Below are 25,580 nucleotides of genomic sequence, written 5' to 3'. Positions count from 1 at the left end.
CGCAAGTATTGTCCTTGAGTTCGTAGATGCTTTAAAGGCTTCTCAATAAGACATGAATTACCACATCTTTTTTGACAATTTATTTACGTCGTTGCCGCTGCTTTCTGAATTAAACTCTAGAGGCGTAAAAGGTACTGGAACAATTCGGGAAAATCGTTTACCGAAAAATTGCCCAATAGTGACAGCCAGTGAAATAAAGAAACAACCACGTGGTAATTTTGACTATGCTACAACAGAAGAGAATGAAATTGTGGTCTGCAAGTGGCATGACAATAGTATTGTCAACATCGCTGCCAATTATTCTATTGTTTTTCCAACTATACAAGTCAAAAGATTTTCTAAGAAAGATAACAAGGTGATTCTCGTCCCACAGCCGCATATTATCAAAATATATAACGAAAACATGGGCGGAGTAGACAGGGCAAACCAAAACATACGTTTATACAGAACATCCATTCGAGGCAAAAAATGGTACTTCCCCCTTTTTAGTCATTTTGTTGATATGGCTCTACAAATCTCGTGGCGTCTTCACAAATTCAATGATGAAAAAATGGATCATCTTAGTTTCAGACGGTCCATTGCGGTGGGAATACTGGAATCATTCAAAAAGAAATCGGAAATCGGAAGGACAAGTAAACTTCCAAAAAAAGCCCATGCTTTTTCCAAATATGATCGAGTGAATCATCTGGTTGCTTACCAAGAAAAACAAACTCGCTGTGCTTTGTGTCATAAAAAAAGTGTAATTTATTTATTATTTAATAACAAGATTTCCAAAAACACTGTCCCTATTTACAAGATGAAAATCACTTTGTCAACAGGTCTTTCGCTACAGCATTCATTTTTATAATTAAATTAGAGTCTTAACTTTTTTGCATCCTATTGTAGTTAGGTATGATATAACATTACGCCGATTTTTGCATTTTCTATTGCAATTCGACGTCTCAAATTTTGAGATATGCGTTCAATCGCAGTAGAGAATGTCAATACGCTTCCGGGTCGGTCGGATTGGGCGAAGGGGTCAATTGGAGTGGCCTGCTAGGTCCCCCGACTTGACTCCTTTGGACTTCTTTTTGTGGGGTTATTTAAAGCATAGAGTGTATGTAAATAAATCCAACAATTTAGAAGAATTGAGAAATAATATAAGAAATGAGATTCAACGAATACCTCAAGAAATGATACGCAACGTTCTGAGAAAATTCGAATCAAGACTCGCTTACTGTCAAGAAGTTAATGGGGCTCAATTTGAACATTTAATTCGGTCTAGTTTAGAATATTTTCTTTTTGTTCAACGTTTATACAATACTTTTGATTAAATACATTAATATTTTGAATATGCATAAAATTATAGTAAGAAAACCCGCAGTTAAAAATAAAAATCGACGTGTCCAAGCGTTTTTTTTTTTGAACATTTATGAATTCTTATCAATTTTCATTTATGAATTATTCAAAATTGAAACTTTATGAATTCAATTTCCCTAAGCCTTCTTGACTGTGATAAGATAGCCATCATGACACACTAGATTAAAATAGAATATATTTATCGTACGGTAATAATAAATCTTCTTAATAGAAAATGAAATTCATATCCTACCTATACGAATTAGCCGAACACGTGATTTTCCCCGATGTGTCACTTTGACATGTTTGATTGGCAGCAGTAAAAGAGACACGTGACGACCGCCTTCCGTTCCTTCCATCATTGTCTTTATTTTTAAAGGGACAAAATGATGTGGGTTCTTACCAACATGTGGAACAATATTTTTCTTTTATTCCCATTTTCAAAGGAATCTTTTTAAGTAAATTATTATAATATTTTAATTGACCTGACAACGATGATACCTACTACATTTTAGCAAGCGTCAAAAAAATAAATCTATAACGAGCGATGTACCTATAGGGCTCAAAATAATAAAGGGGGAAAGAGCGTATTTCTTAAGGGTGCAATAACAAAGCCCCAGGGTCAGTTCGTTACCGAATTATCTCCGCGTCGTTTTTATTTAATGAATTTAATGAGCGGGGGACTTTTATTAGGTTAACTTGATACCGCCTGCTTGTGATAACACCCCTCTGCTATATCCTCCAACCCTCCTAATTACGTGTAATCCTTTTGTTAGTGGTATCTAAATTATTGGAAAAACAAAATCATTTTGTTCCGAACAAAGGCTTGCAAAACTAGTTTTGCCGCCTTTTGTTGTCGTTTTTGGTCCGATTTATTTTCCAATTTTGCTCCTCCTATAATTATGCTAAAATTGGCAACGCCGTATTTACTAAACATAATTAACCCTTTCGATACTAACGGGTGATATGTGTCCCACCAAAAAAACTGTTTTTAATATACGCATTTATTTTTAAATTAAATGTTTAAAAAATACTAGTGGGTCATATATGTCCCAGGCAATTCTTTTTACAAACGGGTGGGTCAAAAATGTATTTATTATTTTTATATCGGCTGTTGCCCCAGTAGTATTATCCAGTTTTTGAAATTAAATATAACTCGTGGGCTTTAATTTGAGGTTAGATTGGATAGTAAATTTGAAATGTAAACAAGCGGTTAAGTGGCGCTCTTGTTTTTGTGGTTATTAAAGGTGTTTTTTTGTCTTTAAAAGTGAATTAAAACTATGACAAGGTAAGTTTTAGTTAAGGTAAAATATTGTATGTTGTATTTAAATAAAATAAGACCCAGATATTTAGATTTAGGGACGTATATGTCCCAGTCGTAAAATTAAGATTAAAGTGGAAATTTAGGCATTAGCTGTATGTTTCTTATAACGTCAATTTATAAGGCAAAAAATCATTGAACATTACAAAAAGTTAGTAAGCCTTTTGAATATGTGAATATTTTTTTGATATTTTTCGGTTGGAATTTATGCCTCTACACCTCGTAAAAATTTGAACATAATAATTTTATAAAAAGTTCCAATAGGTATTTAGAATTCAAATTAATATAATAAAAATAATACTGTATAATACGTTTATTACAGTTTACAGTACGTACGTTTAAAAAATAATAATTACAGCATTTATAGTCGTTATGTTTGGTGAAGACCTACATGATATATATTTTTAAAAACCCATCAGCTGATGCTTACTTTTTTGTGCTTGCAGTAGAAAACCGCTAAAACCTAAAGAATTACAAGAAATGGCTATGAGTATTGACCAGTATGGATTATCCGATGATTCAGATATGGAAGATCCTTTTCAAGATTCCGGCTCTGAGTACCAGCCCTCATCTGAAAGTGATATTGAAATGGATTCACCTAAAAAGAAGAAGCCAAAACGAGTCTCCCAGGATGAATTGGCAATTATTTGTAGTACCGACAATACTTCCAACATTGAAAACGAAAGCCCTGAAAGCCTTATTGAACCTGAAGTAATTGAAGAAAACCAGGAGAATTCTGAAAATGCAATTTGTGACACTACAAACATTCATTGGACCACCAGTAGCAGCTTATTCCAGCCAGCAAAAACCATACCAAAAATAAAAATCCCTAGCATTTTGTATTCCGACATAACTCATAAATCGTCTGAACGGGAGTGTTTTTTCAAACTGTTTCCTAAAAGCCTGTTTATGTTTATTTCCCAATGCGCCAACCAGAGATTCTAACTACGGGAAGGAGTCTAACTACAAATTAAAGCCTATGTGAATATAATAAATTATAAATGTGGACATAGGCTACTTCTGGTAACACAATTAGGCTATTTAAGCAATAAACATAATAGTGGACTTAAGCTTCTTCTGATCTGACAAGTTCATAATTTGCAGAAAGAAAGGGAAAAGTTTTCCTTATTTTTTAAAAAGTGTTTAATAAATTTGAGCTATAATATACAAGAAACGGACGCAAAGAATGGTCGGTGCAGTGCAAAACCTCGAATCTACAAGACAAACAGGTAAGTACAACCTATAGAATTTTTGAGTGCGCATGCAAAAAAACTAATTTTTTTTTAAAATAATAACTATACTCATTATTTCGGATTAAATAGGTAGAGCTCTTGAGAATCTTAAAGTTATTTTACACTAGTATTTTACCTAAAATTTCACAAAAAAAAGTTTTATTTTTATACTTTTTTTTTAATGGTGACAAAAAGGCACTATAAAAACTTTATAAAAAAATCGCCGAAACACGTCAACTGAGAAACGGATTGAAGTTTTAAAATGCGGTTTGGGTCCTTTTTAAAAAATGGTACAGATTTTTTTTTACAAATTTTAGGGTGTGCTGATTATGTGATCACCACTGTGTGTACTTCCGCATTTTTATAAGTTATTTGGCTTTAGGTGATGCGTTTCGGATTTTTTTATTCATTTTTATAAAAGTTCTAAACCTTTGAGCCTAAGGCACATTTATAGGCTAAGTAGCGAAAGATTTTTCAAGTAAGATTTTTGCTCCAGATATAAAGACAATTGAAGAAATAAGAAGACAGATGTTGCCTGATAATACTTCTCATCATTCTGCTATTAGGAGCCCTGCAAATTTGGCACAATCTCCTAAAGAGAAGGAAATGATAATTTTGCCCTCGGTTTTGCCTTCCACAAGTAATCTTCGACCGCTTCAACAGAACACACAGCTTGAAATGGATTTAGACTTATCTTCCTCAGAGTCTGATCCTTTTAAGAGTGATAACGAATCAATTGATCCCGACTACAAGGAAAACTCTTCCGAAGTGGAAGAAAGTGAAGAAAATGAAAAAGAAAATATCAGTGAGCAAGCAAAATCGTCACGAAAAAGAAAGCGCAATACAGAAAGCTGGAAAAGATCAATAATAAAAAAATGTCGAAACTCCGGAAAGTCATATAGAAATTGGAAAGGAAATGCTCAACCCAATCGAAGTATAAAAGTTGCTTGCCAAAATTGTCGAATGAACTGTACCGAAAAAATTACAGAGGACCAAAGAGTCGTTGTATTTGAGGAAGTTCTATGGGGGATATCAATAGACAAAGAGATTTTCTAGCAAAGTACGTTGAGCGTAAAAGCAAAGTAAGACAACGAAAAAGAGGTACCGCTGCTGATGAAGCTGCCGATAGCAGACGATCATTTACGTTCCGTTATTTTTTACTATTTGAAAACAGCAACATTCAAGTTTGCAAAACCTTTTTCATCAACACATTAAACATAAGTCCTCAGGTAGTCAAAAAGTTTTTAAGAAACTAGGAAGTGCAGGTGTAGTTCAAGATGACAAAAGAGGCCGGGCATCCAAAAATAACATCGTAGATGAGGCAGTGAAGCAAACTATTAAGCAACATATCAATTCCTTCGAGACCATTGAAAGTCACTATTGTCGTAAAAACTCTTCAAGATTGTATTTACCAGCGTCACTTAATGTGCTAAAAATGTATAGCCTTTATGTTGAGTATTGTGAAGAAAACAATATCTCTCCGTCTGCTACAGAAAGCGTGTATAGACACATATTTAATACGGAATTCAACATGTCATTTTATCGCCCAAAGAAAGACCTGTGTGATATTTGCTACAAATATCAAAATTCTACATCCGAGGAAAAGATAGAGTTGGAGGTGCAGTATCAGAATCATATAGAGAACAAAAATATTGCAAGGGATTTAAAGAATTCTGATAAAGAAAATGCAAAAGTTAGTTCTCAAATGTGTGTGGCTGTTTTCGATCTGCAACAGATATTGCCCGTTCCAAAATCAGAGGTAGGCCTTGCTTATTATAAGCTTAAGTTATCGACATTTAATTTTACTATATATGATTTGGCTACGAAGGACTGCAACTGCTTTATGTGGTATGAATGTATTGCAAAAAGAGGGTCCTCGGAAATAGGAAGCTGTCTTCTAATGTTTATAACAGATCATATTAAAAAGGGTGTCAATGAATTCTGTTTCTATTCGGATAATTGTGCAGGGCAGAATAGAAACAAAAATTTGTATGCCCTTTATAACTAACTTTCACAAAAATATAAGATAACAATAAATCATACTTACCTTGAACGTGGCCATACCCAATCAGAAGGAGATTGCGTTCATAGCGTAATCGAAAAAGCAGCCCGAAGTCTCCCTATAGCAACCCCTGATCAATGGTATACCCTAGTGAGGACTGCCAAAAGAAAGCAGCCTTATATTGTCCATGAAATATCTCAGGATTTAGTCTATGATTTAAAGGACTTACAGTCAAAAACAACTTTAAATTGTGAGAAAGACACAGATAATGAAAGGGTCAACTGGAATAATATTAAAATCATAAGAACTACTCCGATTCACCCTGATTGCATTTTAATCAAATATAACTACAAACAAGAGTCATTTAAAATATTAAATCTTCTAGAGAAGGGTAGAAAAAAAATGACTAGCATCACCAAAGAATACCAGCTAAAAATCTTGTATAGTAAGGCAATTCCGCTGACGAAAAAAAATACGATCATCTTCAGTATCTGTGCCAGAAAAGCGTTATTGCTAAACCATATCACGACTTCTTTCGTAATTTGCCACATTCCAATCAAGCAGACTCTGATTTAAATAAGGACTCTGACAGTGAATAGTGTTTAGATTTATTTTTTAATTTTTAAACGTTTATTTTTGTACCAAAGAGTAAAAAATTTTTCTTTAAGGTTAATTTAAGCCAAAATGTATGAATTTTGTTTCGTTAATAAATATTTTGTTTCAATAATAAATTAATAAACTGAAATTAAATATATAAAATCCCCTTTACATATTTCTTTATTTACAAGATATGTACCCATGGGTACAAAATACATTGCTCGGTAAGTATATCAATGTCACTTGTATAATTTTATGCTCAAAAAAATTGCAAATATATTTTTTTAACCTTTTTATTTTAAGAAAATTATTTAAACTATTCTATGTCCACTGATAGACCCAATTATAGATTAGCCTATGTTTCTTAATGGACATTGAATATGTAACCAAAATGACTCGAGTAGCCTATGTCCATTATTTTAGAAATACAGTAGAACTTTATAACTATTTATAATGTATTTTGATCAAGTTTGCTTAGTAATTTCGTTTCCCATATTTCAACAAAAATTAAATTAAAACATTTCAATGTATTCAAAAAGACGTCCTCCTGAAAAATCTCTAAAATGTGACTTAGGCTAGTTCTGTTCTTAGGTGACGATATGCTTCAACTGATCATTATGAGATCATGATAGTTTTGGGGTGTTATATTGTTATGGCATATAACAAAGTACCGTGCATGGCAAACTACTGGTCCTCTAATAAGTCACTTGGAAATGAAGCTATAAAAGAAGCCATATCACGCGATCGTTTTCTTCTTCTTACATCTAAGATGTATTATAATAATTCAAGTCGTCCAGAAAATTCAGGAAAGCTTTATTACATTGAAGAAGTAATGTCCTGTTTGAAGCATACGTTTTCAAAAGCGCGTTCGGAGAGCACATTTCAAAGCATAGATGAGTCTATGGTAAAATTCAAAGGCCGTTCAGCTCTTAAACAGTATCTTCCTCTAAAACCAATAAAAAGGGGCATCAAGGCTTGGAAAAGGTGTGATTCACAGTCTGGTTACGTATATGATATGAACATATATTGCGGGAAAGAAGTTGATACTCCAGATAGCACTCTTGGCCAAGGATTAGGTGAACGGGTTGTAAAGACCTTATGTAAGTCTATTAGAGACCCGGAGGTAATGGTATGCTTTGATAGATTTTTTGCTTCTGTTTCATTGATGTCTTCCATAAAATTTGCTGCAGTGAGTACATGTATGCCAAAACGAAAAAATCTTCCAAAATTTGAAGATTTTGTCGCTAAACAAAACATGAAGAAAGGCGATTCTTGCTCTTTATTTAGCAACGTAGGTGTTGCTGCATACTTATGGAAAGATTCAAAAGAAGTAATTGTTCTCTCAAACTGCCACAGTTCCGAGATGGAAACTGTAGAACGGCGACAGAAGGATGGAACTAAGGCTACAGTGCCGTGCCCCAAAGCAATCAAAGATTATAACTCCTATATGGGAGGAGTGGATCTCTCAGATCAACTCTCCGGCCTTTATGATATAGACCGGAAGTCACAGAAATGGTAGAGAAAGGTGTTCTAGAAACTTTTTCTTACTTCAGCCACAAATGCGTGGATACTTTTCAAAGAAGCTCACAATCGTGATGTTCCATTTATAGTTTTTTTAGTTAACTTAGCTGAATCGCTTATTAATTTGGAAAGAGAAAATGCAGGCATGGTAAGGAAACGTTGTACTGGCAGACCTTCAAGTTCGTCAAGAAATATGGTGAATGTTGGCGATCATTTACCTATTCAGGGAACCACTCGACGTAGATGCCATTCGTGCTCGTCAAAAAAAATCGAAAAACGTACAAAAACTATGTGTTCAGGTTGCAAAGTTCCGTTATGCGCGGACTGTTTTTCGATATACCATAAATAGTTTGCGCGTTTATGGTTTCTATAATTAAATTTTATGTATTATGTTTATCTGGTGGTACACATTTGTCCCGATGTTTACTTAGTTTTCATTACTAGTGGGACACCCGTGTCCCAGGTTGTATTTCTTTTATACGCTTATATAAATAGATAAAAAGCAATTTTTTGTTTTATTTCTAAGCTACCTTATCCTATAACAAGATTTTTTATTTAAAAAAATTAAAATTTAAAACTCGTATTTTGAATGCATCAGCTCGTGTGGGACATATATATCCCATTAGTAAAATCATTTTTTAAAAAACAAAGTCGTTGCGAAAGGGTTAAATACGAACTAAACCTAAGAACTAAATGTCAAATGTCACGTGATTGTTCACCTTCATCAGTGATACCAACCTAATATATATTTTTTCTTAGTGGCTTTTTTAGGATCGTAATTTGGATTTAGATATGCTATGTTTAACAGTCACGAACTTATAAAATATACCTGGACTGCCAGTCCATTGAAAAACAAATGACCAGCTTTAGGTGGCCGCCATTTTACGTGACGTCCTGTAGATGTTTTTCTTAGAACATTGAAATTACAATTTGACTTTTTAATTAATTTTCACAACAAAACCTTAGTTTGTAGAGGCTTGAGACCATCGTCAGTCGATTTAGGTATTCATTGTTAATATCTGGACAAAAAATTATTAACATCCCTTGGGAATTTTAGGAGATACGGGCATTATATTGATTAAATAACAGGGAGCGCGGACTATAAATTGGTCGCTGGCAACCGGCATATGCTGCGTTCTCGATTTTGGTTGCTGGATATCGATCGGACGCTAGCTTCACACACATGTTGGTAACGATGTATGTCATAGAATAATATTGAGGGGGTATATGATGTATGTCATTCTTGTCAATTTTGTTTTGTTGTTGATTTAATTTTACAAATCTTCCAATTCAGAGAAACAATGAGTTCTGCAAGCAAAGTACGCACTCAAATCAATCTTAAACTACCAAAATCCTTTAATAATTTTCCGTCATTCCAGGTTGGGGAAATTTTCACGGCCGCCGGTCAAGCCTTTAACCGTTTAGGTGACCTCACGATGCAGTTGCACCCCCATTCGGAATCCCCCACTGGGTAAGTTTATAATAATAGTTTAAATTTACCGATACACGATCGAAAGACTATAGAATTCTTTATTTTACGCTGTATAAGAAATAACGTTTGTCGCAGAAAGTGGACCGATGAGGAAATCGAGATGTTGCGGCAAGTGGTCAAACAATTCTCTGACGGTCTCAATCAGATTTCCGAACACATTAAACGACGTACCGTGTAAGTTTTTTTTATAACTTCAAAGGTCCACTTTCTAAACTTCACTTTTCTTTTTTTTTTTCAATTAATGGTCAGATCCCAAATTAGGACGGCCTTGAAAAAAAAAGCATTTGAGGACGCTGGTCTGCCGGTGAGACAACCACAGTCCCAACAAACCGCAGGAGGTGGGGTACAACCTCAGTCTGTAGGTGCCGTAGTGACAGCCCAACAGCCTTCATTGATAAAACAAGAGGTGACATTGAATATGTTGAATGCGGCCGAGTCAGAAGTGGATGTCGAAGGGCTGCATGAGGAGTCTGTTAAGTTGGAGTTTGACGGTAGTAATGAAGAAGTTTCTACTTAAATTTAGTGAAAGTGTATGTGTGCGTGTGTACAAATTTATAATTAGGTTAGTAATAAATTGTATATTTTTTAAAAGGGATTTATTTTACATACATGTTGGAATCAGTTTGTTGTAAGTACTGCACAAAACATCTTAACATCTAAATTAAGTACAGACTAGATAATTTTAAAAAAAATTAACAATAAGCACCAAAAATTTATTTAAAAACATTTAACATATCGGGCAGTGGATCATAAAGAGAGTATTTGGGCAAGAGCAATAAAAAATTTTTGATTGTATTTATGTACCTTAATCAAAGAAATAACCTTTGAAAACCACCCTGTATATAATCATCTAAAAATTATCAAAATAATATCTAATCATATCACACTTCACATGCATTTCTTATATAATTATTATGGTATTAGTAAAAGGTATATATTATTATTGTAATATTAAATAAAAACTTATATATACATACAAATTATAACAATTTATACAAAACTCTCCATTACTTCAACATAAAAGATTAAATTTCACTTTCAATTCAAATTATTCATTAACTAAGCAATAACGTTTTGATAATTTGGTTTGTACTAACGGTAAACATGCAATAATTTGGAAAAATTAACAACAGACATAATATCACAAATAAACAGTACAATTTAGACAATTCATTAAAAACAATTATATTCGATAATATTTTGATTCGATAAGGTTTGTATTGCCAAATCTTATATTGACTAGATATAGATTTTATTGTTAATCCAAATGAAAAAAAAAAAAAAGGTGAGTATGGGTTTTGCTATTTAATGCCGAGAAAAACTGCTAGTGCACTATTTAATGTCCACTTTTCCTTTCAATTGCAATATCTATGCTTTCAATTGAAGAAAAATAAATTATTTGACACAAAAATTGTTATTACAAAAGTGTGGTGACACATAGGACTTGTATGGTAAAATAGTAAAGTATAGTAAACACGGATTTTTGCCAGACTTCTATGAAAACGGCCCATATGTCTTTTATTGATTCTTTTTAAATGAAGACTGTTTCCCAGATTTTTTTTTAGTCTTTCTTTGTCCTTATATGTTATAGAAAGTAATGAATATAAAAAGCAGTGATTGGAGAAGACTTTCCGAAAATTACGTATAAAACAGTGGTACGATACTTTTCCGGATTAAATAACGAAATTCATCCATATTATGGATGGGATTTTGCCAGTTCACACAAAATATTATTTCAAAATTATATCCAGAGAGTTATGTCGCGAAACCGTGTTCATCTATCGTTGAAAATTTTATATTTTAGTAATAATTCAGAAGAGTCTGACGATACGTTGCAAAAAATTGGGCCTTGAGTTGAACAGTTACAAAATTCTTTTGAAAAATACTTAATATCTGGAGAGCACCAATGCATAGGTTAAATATTGGAGTCATTCAAAGCTCATCTAAAATTCAAGTTCGGAATCAAAATGTTCAATTCAAAAGTGAAAGATAGCTATAAATTCGGAAAGAAAGTAACGGGGAAGAATCAGTTCCAACAAGAGTGGACATGAATCTAATGGGTAATTGCTAGATTGTGGTAGACCCCTCTGTACCGATAATTACTAATAATTTATAGTACCTAAGTCAGTTTTACAAAAAGAGATATAAAGAATTTTAGATTCACTGAAAATTTCACAAAACATTCAAGAATTGCAAAACTTATTCCAGGCACTTAAAATATCTTTGTTTGTCCAGGAATAGAGTCTTTCACAGAAATCGAAAAACAAAAATTACTTTTAACTTAAGAACTGAAAAAAATTGTTTTTATTATCTGGAAAATTAGGACCTCAACTGCCTGGAACTGAACAAAAATTACCGTCTATTTTCAAAGAGTTTTAAAGGCATTTAAAGTTCACGTTCCTGGAATAAGTCTTTCTAAAAACAGAGATTTTATGTTAACTGAAAAAAAATTAAAGAATATTTAAAAATTCCAAAAGCCAATTCCAGGCTCATAAAATTGAGCATAAATCACTAGAAAATCATAGATAAATTAAAAATCTATAAATAAAGTTTTAGATTCACTTATAAAAAATATTATAGTATTTTTTATTCTTATGTGCAAAGAATTTTTTTTTAAATATTTTCTTACTTGTAAGTTCTGATTTTTAGCGTCTATTGCAATGACATAAACCAAAAATGATTTTAAATTATAAATAAAATGGTATCATATATACTTTGTGCAAAGATCGAGTATAAATGTTGTTAAACCTCTACGATAGGAAGTATTTTATGGTTTAATTGTTATTATTGGCTGGCAAAATCCATAAATGGTTTTTGGCAAATAAAAATGTCATATTTTGGCTGTATGCTCAATACATTGAGAATGATAAACGCGTGAACAATTTTTTTTTTCGTTATTCCCAAAGGAAGCGGTACAGCCTCAAAATTACAATTTCGTAAAAAAATGGGTTAAATTCTTTCGTTTGCATTTTTAAACTACATACTTGGAATTTTTAAGACGTAAGGCCTAATGGAGGCTTAAGAACTGTATACTTTTTTGGGCCAGATCAGAATAAAGGGTGAATAAATAGAAGCGAATAAAGACGAGTGAAAAAAATAAGAAAATTCAAAAATGTAATGAAGCCTGTACAAGATATTCTTGGAGAATACCTTAAATTAATATGGAAATTTTAAGTGTCGTTAGTAATTTTGTGTATAGTAGGTACATGATATTTTATCTTTGTTTTATTATTTTTTTGTTATTAATCGTAGGATTTTATATTAATATTCTTTTATGGAAAAAATGTGTTATACATTCAATTTTATCGATTAAAAACCATATAAATGTGGGTCGCACTGATGAACTGACTGAAACTCATTTTTTTATCACTATTTTAAATGTGATTAAATTTACCAGCATTTAAAACTAAAATGAAAAACTTTGATTTTGATGAAAAATATGGTAAAAATAATTTTCCATTTATTATGCTTTAAATTAAAAACCAGACTCTTAATATTTTTTTTTATAGTTTCTTATAGTTGTTAGCTATGCTAACAAATAAATATGAAATTCCCAAAAGAAGAAATCCAGAGGAGTTAAATCTGGAAAATGAGGTGGCGAAGCGATTGTACCACTACGTCCAACCCATGGCACCTAATTAGTCAATCAAGTAAGCAAAATGTGTCCTTACTTTTCTCTATAGTAAAAGTATTCTTCTCCCTTACTACCTAATGAAATTTTATCGATATATGAATTTTATTTTGGCCAATTTTTACCTGCTTATGCCAGGCCATTTACGTAAATGGCGGTAATAATTGGATGTTTATTTGTTAGCATAGCTTATTGGGTAGAAGAAAAAAAGGATATGTTAAGGGCCTGGCTTATAAGTTAAAGCATAATAACCAAATAAATTCACACAATTTTACCGCAATTTTCAGTAAAATCAACATTTTTCTTTTATTATTTTGAGTAATTACTTAGTAAAATTGGTTTTAAAATCTGCTAAATTTAATCACATTTAAAATAATACCACTTTAATGCATGTGGATGGCAATTTTGATAGCACCTCTATTTATATCGTTTAATAATCGGAAACAAATAAATTGAAATTGTATTTTTCATAGCTTTCCTTGCACTTCTTCCTCATTCTTTTCTCCAACTTTAACCCTCTTCTTCCCTGCTTCCGAATTTCAATAAATCTATAACATTTAACTTTTCTCCTCTCAGTACTCTACCTGACGACTAGTGGGCAAGGAGCTGTTTTTTTTTTTAATTTCAGTACGACTGAAAGGGCTATAATTAGATAAGGATGAAGTGTCAAGTGTTAATAGCCTAATTTCCTCATCATCTTTATGACAAAAAAAATTAATAAATGATGACTCGAAAATAGTGTATACACAATATCGGTTTCCTTTAACAAACCCAACCTCACCAAAAGAATATTCCGACTACGTTATATTAGTTAATTCTATTTTAACACGTTACACACTTTATTATTATTCGAATGTTCCTTAAATCTATAGAAGTGAGAAAGCGTAGAAATGACCCTTAAATAGGATCACACGACGAATGAATAATATCAATTTTGGTCTAAACGGAAATCTTTTTTTTTTTTTGGAATGTTTTAACGAAATGCAAAATTTCGCTTTATTAATTACTGACAATGAACTTTTGTAAGTGAATTGATTAAATGCAACTGGAGTACACATTTCCGTGCGAGGTCACTTCAAAAAAGTTAAAAAAAAAAATGACATCAGAAAATAAATTGAGCACTGATAACGTCACAATTCTCTTCACGTGTCAGTTCTACGCCTTTAACATGTAAATAGACATGTAGGGGAGAGTGGTACACATTGACACAATGAAACACTGCTATTAATTCGTTTAAGTTTGCCGCCACAATTTCACTAGCGCTGTTGCGAACGACCCATACAGTATTGCGTCAGCCACCATTAGTTAGTTTTCGTATGCCGACCAACAAAGATTTTACGGAGCGTTTTCTGTTTTCTTGTGGATAAATATTGAAAAGAGGATCGAACAGAGAAAGGTATGTTACCTTCAAATAAAAAGATTTAGTTTTTATTAATATGTCATTTTACTTCTTGTGATGTATAAGTTTTAACTTTTTTTTTTTTTTTTTTTTTATGGTAAACACAAGCACAAGAGGAAAGTCCTATGTCACTCTTGGAGTGGTGCTTGCGCGAAGAACTTATAAATATTGGGGCCAACATTTTTCAGGCTTCGCATTTACATTGAATTGAAATTTAAAGCATGCGATAGTACACATTGAAACACATGCAGGTAGTACACAATGATACGTGTTTCATTGTGTACCATTATGATCATTCTATACTGTCGTTTTTTTTTATTGCAGGTATACCATAGTAAGAAAGAAGAAAGAACGAACAAGAGCCAAATTTGCAAGCGAACAAATGACGGCAGCCGTCCAAGAGGTGAAAAATGGAACTTCACTTCGCGTTGCTGCAGAGATGTTTGACATAAACTTTAGCACATTAAGGCGATATGTGATGAAAGAGAAAAATGACCCTAAAGCCAAGATGAACCGAGAATTGAAAAAGTCACTTCATTCCTTGGATCTGCTCTCGATATAGATCCAAAATCGACAAGTTTCAAAAATATCCTATGACGTAAGAAACACTTACAATTTCACGAGAAGCAAAATTTGTCGTTCCATTCAAGACCGATAAAATTTGTGGCACTGACAGTACACTAAAAAAAGCACTCCGTTATGATCGTATACAGAAAAAAAAGGATTGAAGTTGATTGCCCTACCATAATTCAAGAATATAATGCTCATATGGGAGGCGTCGACTTGATGGATAGTCTTTTGGGAAGGTGTCATATAAGAATGAAGACAAACAAATGGACTAGTCGATTTTTTTATCATATGCTGGATTTGCCCATGGTCAATGATTATTTGTTGCACAAACGAATAAATGGTAGTTCAAAAGGCTCAAACGTAAAGCTACCTGCATTTCGAAGAGATGTTGCAGCTATGCTCTGCTCGTTTGACAAAATTAATTGTGACAAGAAATCAGTTGGCAGACCACGATTGGACGGCGGAGATGCAGTTCCTAAAAGAATGGGCAAAAAATCATACCTGCCTTTGGAAGATGTGAGATTTGACGGTTATGGCCATTTTCCTGAGTGGCTGGATAGATCTGGAAAACGTCAATGTAAGCTTCCAGGCTGCAAATCAGAAACGCAATGTACTTGCTTGAAGTGTAAAATCAATTTATGTTGCAGTGCATCTAAAAACTGTTTTTCTGTTTTCCATAAACGATAGAATAGTAATATTAATATTAAACGATAAAATAGTAATATTATAAGTGTCATAAAATAGCATAGATATAATAAAATATTTAACCAAATGTATTGCCTTATTTTATTTCAACATGGGTAATTTTTTTTGGAATTAGTTGCCCAAGTCCGCCTTAAGGCGGGCAGGTAAAAACTATACCTACAGGTACTCACAAATTATCTGAAGCAAAAATGTAAGTATATTTGGTGTAAGTAACCTTCTAGATTTTTTTTTCTCTATCTTTTTTTTGCTCTCTATCGAGGCCTAATCTTTTACAAAACCTAAGGTTGAACGATTTTTTTCACATTTAGAGCAAATATATAAAATGTTAAGAGTTGTAGTAAAGTTTTTGAACTGGCAACAGTGTAATTAGGTAAAAACGCAGCTTTAGTTTGTTTTGTTGACATATGTCATTTTTTTGCCAAAATGATATACTTCATACTTGTCAGAACGTTTTCCCTCTTTTAGTTGATTAAATGTTTATGTTAAGTTTCTACCAAAAAGTCGTGTTTTTCATTTAAAAAACCCTAATTCCTACTTAAAAACGTAAAACCAACATAAAAACGCCCATCAGTTGTTCAAGATATCCGAATATATAAATTAGATGAAACGGCTACAACAACCGTCCAGCGGCCTCATAAAATAGTAGCACAAAAAGGGGTTAAGCAGTTAAACCAGTGCACAAGTGCCGACAGAGGATTACTAGCTACTACTTGTGCAATAATTCGAGTAGATGGAACATTTCTATCGCCATCACGTAAAAAATTTAATAACCTCATGTTAAATGGAGCACCGCCAGGAACGTTGGGACTAACCAATCCAAGTGGGCTGGATGACCGCAGACCTTTTCACCCAAGTAATAGATCATTTTATTAAGTATACTTCTACTAGGAAAGAAAATCCATGTCTATTAATATATGACCATCACGAAACACACATGTCTTTGGAGATAGCAGAAAAAGCAAAATCGAATGGCATAATCATTTTAACCCTACCTCCACACACAAGCAACAAGATGCAGCCTTTAGATAAGTTAGTATTTTTTTTTCGAAAATTTTTACAACATTGCAATTGATTTGTGGCTTCTTAACCATCCTGGAGTACCTATGACATTATACCAAATTGCAGAATGTGTCGGTATAGCTCACTCAAAATCTATGACTCCTAAAAATATTATAAACGGTTTCAAATCTACCCGTTTAACAAAAATATTTTTATGGAAGCTGATTTTCTTTCATCCTCGGTTACTGACAGACAAAAAGATGATTTAGAAAACGACGATACACAAAAAGGAATGGTGGTAATACAAGCTACCATTATTAATGATATATCGTCAACAAGCATTGCAGCTGCACCTCCAGCGCTGATTTATCTAGTGCAACGAAAATTAGGGAATGTGGACTAGATGAGGAAAACTCGACATCAGAGAGTTCCTTTACTACGCCATTTGAGTTTTGAGAATTCCCAAAGGCTGCGCCCAGGAAAAATTCAAATCGAACACGGAAATCGAAGAAAAGTGTTATTTTAACCAGCACGCCGGAAATGAAAAAGCTTTCTTACAAAACAGAAAAAAATAAAATCCCAAATATTAAGCCAGTGACAAAAGTAAAGCGAAATATAATATTGAAAGTTTTAGACAAGAAAGAGTATAAAAAGGACGTACAAAGTAAAAAGAAAAAGACAAGTGAGAGTGAATCAGAAACGGAATCTCAAAGTTCAGAGTTACAGTTAGCGGACTCTTCGGATGATGAATTAACCTTAGCTGATCTCCAATATCATATGATGGAGGAACAGAAAGATGACACGATTACTGCAATTTTAGATGACTCATTTGTATTAGTGAAATTTGAAAATAACATCCACTATGTCGCTAAAATTTTGGAAGTCATAAATTCTAATAAATTTAAAATTTCATATTTAAGAAGAAGTGGTAAGGTTTCCAATTCATTTTACTTCCGGATGTTCCTGATATTCATACGGGACTGAAATCGGATTTCGTTATGTTATTACCGAAACTTATAAATACAAAGAACAAAAATTTGGATTAGAGTTTAACAATATGATTGTACGCTGATATAAACGTAAAAACATAAAGATTTTTTGTATTAATATATTTATTTATTCAAATGTGTTTCATTGTAAACTACTTTATGTTTCAAACAGTACAACTAGCGGTACCCATTGATACAAATGCAGAAATAAATATTTTTAAACATTTCTATGTAATTAATTGTGTTTTTTTATTCAGTAACTGTTAAATTTTATAGGAATATATATACGCATAACGACATCTTAAATGCAAATTTTTGAAACGTTAAAATCGCACACTAGAGTGGATTTACTAAAAATTGTGTCATTGTGTACCACTCTCCCCTACGTCATACTACCGAAACGGGACTCGAAATCCGCGTTCATTCAATATACTCTGTTTCACTCTAATAATCTCGCTTTTAGTTGACAAGTTTGAGCTACAATATTCATTGTGTGAGCAATAAGAACTTTTTATAATTTTTTATTTTTTTTTACGTTAATTGCGATTTTCGACAGTTGCACAGCCACTTTATGATGCGAGCGTTCCGTTCTACGATGGAGGGCGGTTCGCTATTTCTGGAATTTAACAATTACGGTAGTAGTAGTTTTCCCCTAGTGGTTGTTTGAATTATGAGTAGATTTTACGACGAATTCTTACCTGTACGAAGGATTTTGTTGTTGCGAGGGACAGCAGTCGACTCCCGAGTTGTTGTCGAACGGTTTCGACGAGTCCACCGTCGAACAATCGGAGAAATAAACGGGACTGGAACCGGAGGAGCGACTCCCGTGTCCGCTCAGCATTTCCTCGTAACTGTCCGTCGTCAGGCCCAAATGGTCGAAGAACTGCTCCAGGTGGCTGGTAGGCGGTTCCGGGGGACGCCAGTAACGATCGCTTATATCCGACTAACAATTTTTTAGATTACATTAATTAATAAAAATAATTAAAATTGATGATTTTTGATTTTTAGATATAAGTACAGGCATTTGGCATCTGAAATTTTTTTTTTTTTTTAATAACTTTATTTATGACCCAAAAACAGTTTACAAACTGGCACCAGGGCCTAAAACTTAAGAAAAAAATGCAACAAAATTAGGAACATAATTCTAAATAAATTTAGTACAATATTACTTGATTAATATAGAGATTATGGCTTACAGCCTTACATATTTAATATTTGGTTTGGTTAGTTATATTATAACAATTTTTTTATTTTTTTTTTAACTTAATTATATTCAATAATAATAGTTAACAGTCATTGTTTTTAACATACACCTAGATGTTGTAACATCTGTTTGTGTATGCTGAGAAATCACAAAATTTTAGTAATAATATAAAATATAACTAACAATAAACTACAACTAAACAAAAATTCTCCAATAAAATTTCCCTTCCCAAAACTATTTAAAAAAATTAAATTTATCTATATTTGAATAAATAAATTTTCTACAGACCTTACTAAAGTTTTTAATATTATTTATATTTTTTAAGCTGTTTGGTAAGATGTTATAAAATTTCGGGGACAAGTATCCTAAAAATCGTTGCCCTATAGTTTTTTTTATGTTTGGTATTTTTAGGTGTCTGTTTATATTATTTCGGGTTGTGTAGGAATGACTAACATAATTCTTGATTTTTTCTGATTTATGTGTATAAACGCATGTTGACAATATGTAAATTGAGCGTATATTAAAAATTTATTCAGAATATAATTGTTGTGTAGGAAATCTTTTTTGTTTTTTGTATATAACTTTTAAAATAAAGTTTTGTACTACATTAAGTTGTTTTAAACAATTCTTGTATAGACCTCCCCAGACAATCACCCCATACCTTAACAAGGACTCAACCAAGGATTTATAAATTAAAATTAGTAGTTTTTCATTTAAGATATTTCTCAAAATATGAAATCGATAAATAAGTTTACGGATGTTTTGTGTTAATTTTAGAATGTGTTGGTCCCATTTTAAATGTTTATCCACAATGATACCCAGATATTTAGTAAATGAAACTTCCTTGATATCAATTAATTCAAGTTTAATTTGTTGAAATCTGGGGCGATAAGCAGCTGTTATAGAAAATGCAATATAGTTTGTTTTTTGACTATTGAGACTTAATTTAAAAGAATCCAGCCAGTTCTTGACTGTTGCTAGACCAAGTTCTGCAGTTTTTTTTGTGTCTCCCCAAGAAATTCCGTGAAACACCGCAACCGTGTCATCTGCATATGATATCAGTGACCCGTCATGAATTTTAAGATTGGTAAGAGCGTTAATATAAGTTGTAAAGAGTATAGGTCCAATAACTGTTCCTTGTGGAATTCCAATTTTTATATAAGATGGTTCACTAATCTCATTATTTATTTTTAAAGACTGTTTTCTGTCCCCCAAGTAACTTTCAAAGACCCTTGACACTGGACCTCTAATACCATAAGATCTTAAAGTATCTAGCAAAAGCTCATGCGGTACAGTGTCAAAGGCCCTCGCTAGGTCCAGAAACACTGCCAAACACTTTCTATCACCATCAAAAGCCTGATTCACTCGCTTTGTTAATTCGCAGACAGCATCGGATGCGCTGAGCCCCCCAATGAAACCAAACTGATTTTGTGTTAATACGTTATTTTTTTGTAAATAGTCAATAAGTCTATCTTTCAAACATTTCTCGAAGAGCTTGGAAAAATTATTGATCACACTTATAGGACGATAGTTACCTATTTCACATTTATCACCTGATTTATATATTGGAGTGATTATTGATACTTTAAATTGAGTAGGTACTGTTCCTGTTTTAAATATTAGGTTGATAATGTGAACCAATGGTTCAATAAGGTAAATATGAAATTTTTTTATAAATTTTGAGCTAATAGTATCTATCCCAGGCGCGGAATTGTTTTTTAACGAAAAAATATGTTTAATTATTTCATTCCTATTAGTTGGTTTTAGAAACATTGAAGATACACTGTTATGATTAATTTTGAATTGTTTTTTTAGTTTTTTTATTTGGTTTTGCATATTTACTCCTACGTTTATAAAATACTGATTACAAAAGTTTGCCATGTCTTTGTTATTTGAAAATTCTTTGTTATTATTTTTTATTTTTATTATGTCATTTCCTTTAGTAGTAATTTGATTTGTAACCTCATTTATAACCTTATACATTTTGCTCATATTATTCTTAGATTCCTCAATTTTTGTTTTGTAATAGTCATTTTTACATTTATTTTACCCAATGAGTTTCTGTATGTTTTATATTGTTGTTCTTTTTCCAAACTATAATTTTTATTTAATTTTCTTTTCATTTTGTCCCTATTTTTTATTGAACATATAATAGCAGCAGTTATCCAAGGTTTTATTTTTTTAATTATTTTTTGTTTTAATATTTTTGTCTCTTCACAGCTTTGTATAATATGTTCGACAACATTATAAAAAATTTTGGTTGCAATTTCGACATCATTAATATTTAAGATAGTGTTTTCCCAATTTTGTTTTATAAGTAAATCTTTTGCCTTCTCATTGTTTAATATTTTTATAGTTTTAATTTTTATATTATTGGAAACATTACCTGCCCGAACCTCGTCTCTAGCAAAATTAAGCAACACAGGATAGTGATCGGTAACGTCAGTTTCCAAAATAAAAGAAAGATGTTTATTTTTGTTTTCCAAAAATTTTTTTTTAAGGAAAATGTGGTCAATATAGGTCCTTGATGTTAATGTGACCCGTGTAGGACCAGTTATAAGGGAGTAGAATCCGTAAGACATCAAGAGAGCTAGGTAGTTATTTGTATCAGCTGAATTTTCAGATAGAGTATTTATGTTCATATCTCCCAGAAGTATTTCTGTTTGCTGATTACATTCACGTAATAAATAATTTTCCAGGTCATCGAGAAAAGACGATACTACCGTCGAGGGAGGTCTATATATACACGTTATGCCATATTGTATATCAGTTATAGCTAAAGTTATCCTAATCAAAGTAATTCCCGACCTAATTAGTTTTATATTTTCTACTTTGTTTATGTTTAAAATATTTTTTATATAAACAACCACCCCATCATTCTGGTTACAGTCTCCCCCATTATAATACATTTTAAAGCCCTCTATATTAAATTCATTACCAACCAATTGCCATGTTTCACCCAAAACAATAATGTCGCAGGATATTAAATTATATGTTTGTAGAAAAACTATCATTTGATCAAAGTTTTTTTTTTAACTTCTTATGTTAAAATGAATGATATTTAAGAGTTTGGAACCTATGTTAATTTTTTTGCTTACATAATCACAGTCCGTACTTTGTTGATCCGCATTATCTAAAACGTCCAGTTCTTGTAGCACTTCTACCTCTTGCCTATTATTTGCCATAACTTCCATCATAGTCAATTTTGTTTTTCAAAAGCGTGATTTGATGTTCAAAAGACGGACAAGTTTTGTCGTTTGCGGCATGATTTATATTGTGCTCCAAATTAAACTTTTCGTTTGCATGAATACAATTGATGCATTTTTTTTGGTTTTTTGGGCACTCCTTAACTGCGTGTTTCTCCGAACAATACTCACAAAAGACCTCATTCGGACATTCCGTCAATCAACCCCTTGTTTTGGTATAAATGGTATAAATGAGTCTGATATAAATTGCATTGATTTCATGCATTTCCTGCTGCATAGTTTTTATGAAAGGGTCAAGATACTCTTTAAATAAGGCCCTCACCAGATTTACAACCTTAGTTTTATCCATTCCAGTCTTTTCTTCACTTCTAACCCCACTTTTAGTACACACTTTACAATTTTCAATTTTATTTAAACTATTAATTAATTTTGCTTGATGCCCACAACTGGGGTGGTAACTGGACCCACAAACCTCACAATCCACCGATGTAGTGACTTTTTTCTTGCAATGTTTGCAATATTTATCTTTTTCTTCAGCTCTCACACCTGCTTGAGAAGCCATAACCTCATTCTCATTGAAGCCTGAACTTATGAAAATGCCTGTACTTATAAGCATGGTGATCTCAGTACCTAATAAAGTTACAGCTTAAGTTAAATTAGAAAAAAGTTGCATACTTTGATGCGTATTTAAATGCCGTTAAGAAAATTCAAAAATTTTCATGGCCTGTCGAGGTATTGGGGAAAAACCGAGATTTGCCAAAATTGATTTTATTTTTTTTCTGACCTTATTTTAAAAGACTAAAAAACTAAAAACACTTTTTCATTGGCACTTTTTAAGAGCTACGTAATGGCGTTTTTAGATTCTATATCAAACAGAGATTTTTTATTACAAATGATTAAATAAGTATTTTTTAGGAACTATAGTTACATTCGTTTTGTTAAATATTAAGAATTATTAATAATAATTGTATATTGATTTCATCTCAGAGATCATATCATTTTATAATGCATGGAAAACTAGGGAAAACATAAAACTAATAATAATAATTTATCAAACCCAAGTCATGACTTACTTTGGAACGTAAAATGGGTCGATCTCTCTTATATCTGAGACACTTTTGCCGTTTAAAACCGGTAGTGGGAGGCAACTGATGGCGCGACTGTAGCGGTAGAGGCTGCAACGCCACGCCCCCTCTACAATCCGGCTCCTGACAGCAATAGTACGAACTGCCGCCGCTGTGTTGCGTACTGGAGCCACTGTCACGCCTCGTACTGTCTTGAGAACAAAACTACAATTGCCAAGACAGAGAAAATTTTCTTTAGATACTTTTTGAGACAAATTCAATAATTTTAATGGTTACAGAGAACTTCAAACAAATTCTTTTGCATCAAAGGGACTAACACTAAAAGAAGGCTAAAAAAAAATTAATAAAACAAGATACTAAATAAAATATAGACAAATTACATGGGAATTAGTTAAAACAAAGCTGAAATAAAAGGAATTAGGTAGCATAGTCAGATTGTCTTGAACTCTGACAAAAAGAACAAACAAGAAGTCAATCACTAAACAAAATAGATTATTAATTTACCTGTCTAGGTGGAGGTGCAGGTTCGCTTCTCTGAGTATAATGTCCACTACTCCCCCCGCTATCCCTATTCGATAAGCTCTTGTTGCTACTCTTATTGGAACTGGGTTCTGCCCCACCACTTCCCCCGCTGCCACCACGACAATGCAAATCTGGGAGACTCTTGTGGCAGCGAGGAGAAGAGTATTCTGCCGGAGGACTGAGAGGTGCCATCTATAAATTTCATTTTTTTTTACTTTCCAAATAAATTATAAATCTTGGTGGGAAACAATTATTCTGTTTTAAAACTCTATACCATACATTTGACTCACAAGTGATAGATTTTATAAAATTTCAATTGTATTATTAATTTCAACATGTAAACTGCCGATTTATTTAAAATGAAATGTGATTTAAATTTTAAGAGCAAAAACTTATGAAATGTCCAAATACTAAACTTACCTGGTCTACTCTCAGTTCCTCAGCGCTGTCACAAACCAGCAATTGACGCAACCGATTTTGTAGTAAATCGGTCGAAGTTGGCGGAGCGGTTGTGGCAGTGAAATGTTGAATGGGCAGTGGGGCGGGAGCTCCAATCGGAGGAGGACGCCGCCTATGCGTCAAAGGTGGTAAAGAACGAGAGGGCGATACTGCCATGTCTTCAGAAAAATATGAATATTTGTGTCATACCAACAACATCAAAATTAAATATCATTTTATCAGAAGTATCAGTTTAATTAATCAGAAAATTTAATCTATCTTCTAAATCTTAGTCAAATTATTTACTTTACTACTAAAAAAATTATTAAATATGGAGTGCCCCAAAGCACAATACTATGGCCTCTCTTATTTTTAATTAACATTAATAATGACAATAGTGCGTAAAACGAGATTATTATTAAATAACTACTCGATATTTTAGAAAAATAGAATGAACTTACATTGTGGCATATTATGAATTTGTTTATAAACACAACTGGTGCTGGTAACTTGCACACTCTTGCTTCGATTGTAAGTTCCATAGCCTCCTACATTGGAATGTGGTCTTAAGGGCAGTTGTTGGGTGTTATCACGCACTACTTCTGATTTTACATAAAAAGGCTTGCTTTCGGCCAACAGTTCCACTGCAGATTTCCTCTTGGCCCTCATAGATTGGGATTTAGTTAGGCTCGGGTACATCATGGTGGCCATTTTTGTATCAGTCCCTATGCGGACTATTTAATTTATATTAAAGAAACATTTATTTATTTATTAATTTGACCTCCCAGGTCCCCTATATCATTTAATAATAAAAACAAGAATTGCTGTAAAGACTTTCACAACAAGGTCGCTTAGTTTTTACATTTCTTCACTTAAAAATATTATTTTGCCTTGGGGTAAAACGCTGAGCCACTTCTAAGGTTTATAAATTATCATTAAAAGTATTTTTAGCCACTGAATTGCTTCAGATGGAACAAATAAATATGTTCAAATATAATCACTAATCTTCACCGATGTAGCCATTTTTTGACGTTTTCACAGCTGATTGCGTGTCAAGACTTACGCGTGCGTCAATACTGTCAATGTCAAAATTGTCAACACACCCACGGCGCTGTTGCCATAATGTTTCAGAAAAAAGTTTCAAAATCAAAACTGTATCAACGATAAATCCCATGACCCAAGAAGTCTTATATATGAATGAATAATATAGAGAAATTGGAGTTTGAAAATTTTTATAATAAATATAATTTATCAGACTAAAGCTCAACGTAAGTCGTAAGAAACAAAAACGTCTAAAAAGTGTTTCCTATATATAAGAAGAGAAAACAC

General features: G+C 32.6%; 2 protein-coding genes across 2 annotated transcripts; one reads left to right on the top strand and one right to left on the bottom strand.

The window, feature by feature from the left end:
- Nucleotides 1–9,240: 9,240 nt before the first annotated feature.
- LOC126734148 (chromatin complexes subunit BAP18) lies at nucleotides 9,241–10,094 on the top strand. Its single transcript, XM_050437679.1, has 4 exons — nucleotides 9,241–9,330; nucleotides 9,391–9,482; nucleotides 9,579–9,677; nucleotides 9,753–10,094. The coding sequence occupies exons 1-4, from the start codon at nucleotides 9,313–9,315 to the stop codon at nucleotides 10,018–10,020; spliced, it is 477 nt and encodes a 158-aa protein (XP_050293636.1). The 5' UTR covers nucleotides 9,241–9,312; the 3' UTR covers nucleotides 10,021–10,094.
- A 658-nt stretch (nucleotides 10,095–10,752) lies between these two features.
- LOC126734146 (protein FAM110B) lies at nucleotides 10,753–25,282 on the bottom strand. Its single transcript, XM_050437677.1, has 7 exons — nucleotides 24,713–25,282; nucleotides 24,234–24,430; nucleotides 23,796–24,005; nucleotides 23,280–23,495; nucleotides 18,495–18,739; nucleotides 18,332–18,412; nucleotides 10,753–18,273 (listed from the first exon to the last, which is right to left on the bottom strand). The coding sequence occupies exons 1-7, from the start codon at nucleotides 24,960–24,962 to the stop codon at nucleotides 18,189–18,191; spliced, it is 1,284 nt and encodes a 427-aa protein (XP_050293634.1). The 5' UTR covers nucleotides 24,963–25,282; the 3' UTR covers nucleotides 10,753–18,188.
- Between the last annotated feature and the right edge of the window lie 298 nt (nucleotides 25,283–25,580).

This window comes from Anthonomus grandis, chromosome 3 (genome assembly GCF_022605725.1).
Source record: "Anthonomus grandis grandis chromosome 3, icAntGran1.3, whole genome shotgun sequence".
NCBI classification, from domain to species: Eukaryota; Metazoa; Arthropoda; class Insecta; order Coleoptera; family Curculionidae; genus Anthonomus; species Anthonomus grandis.
The sequence above is the reverse complement of the archived record's forward strand: the minus strand, read 5'-3'. Positions and strand labels throughout refer to the sequence as shown.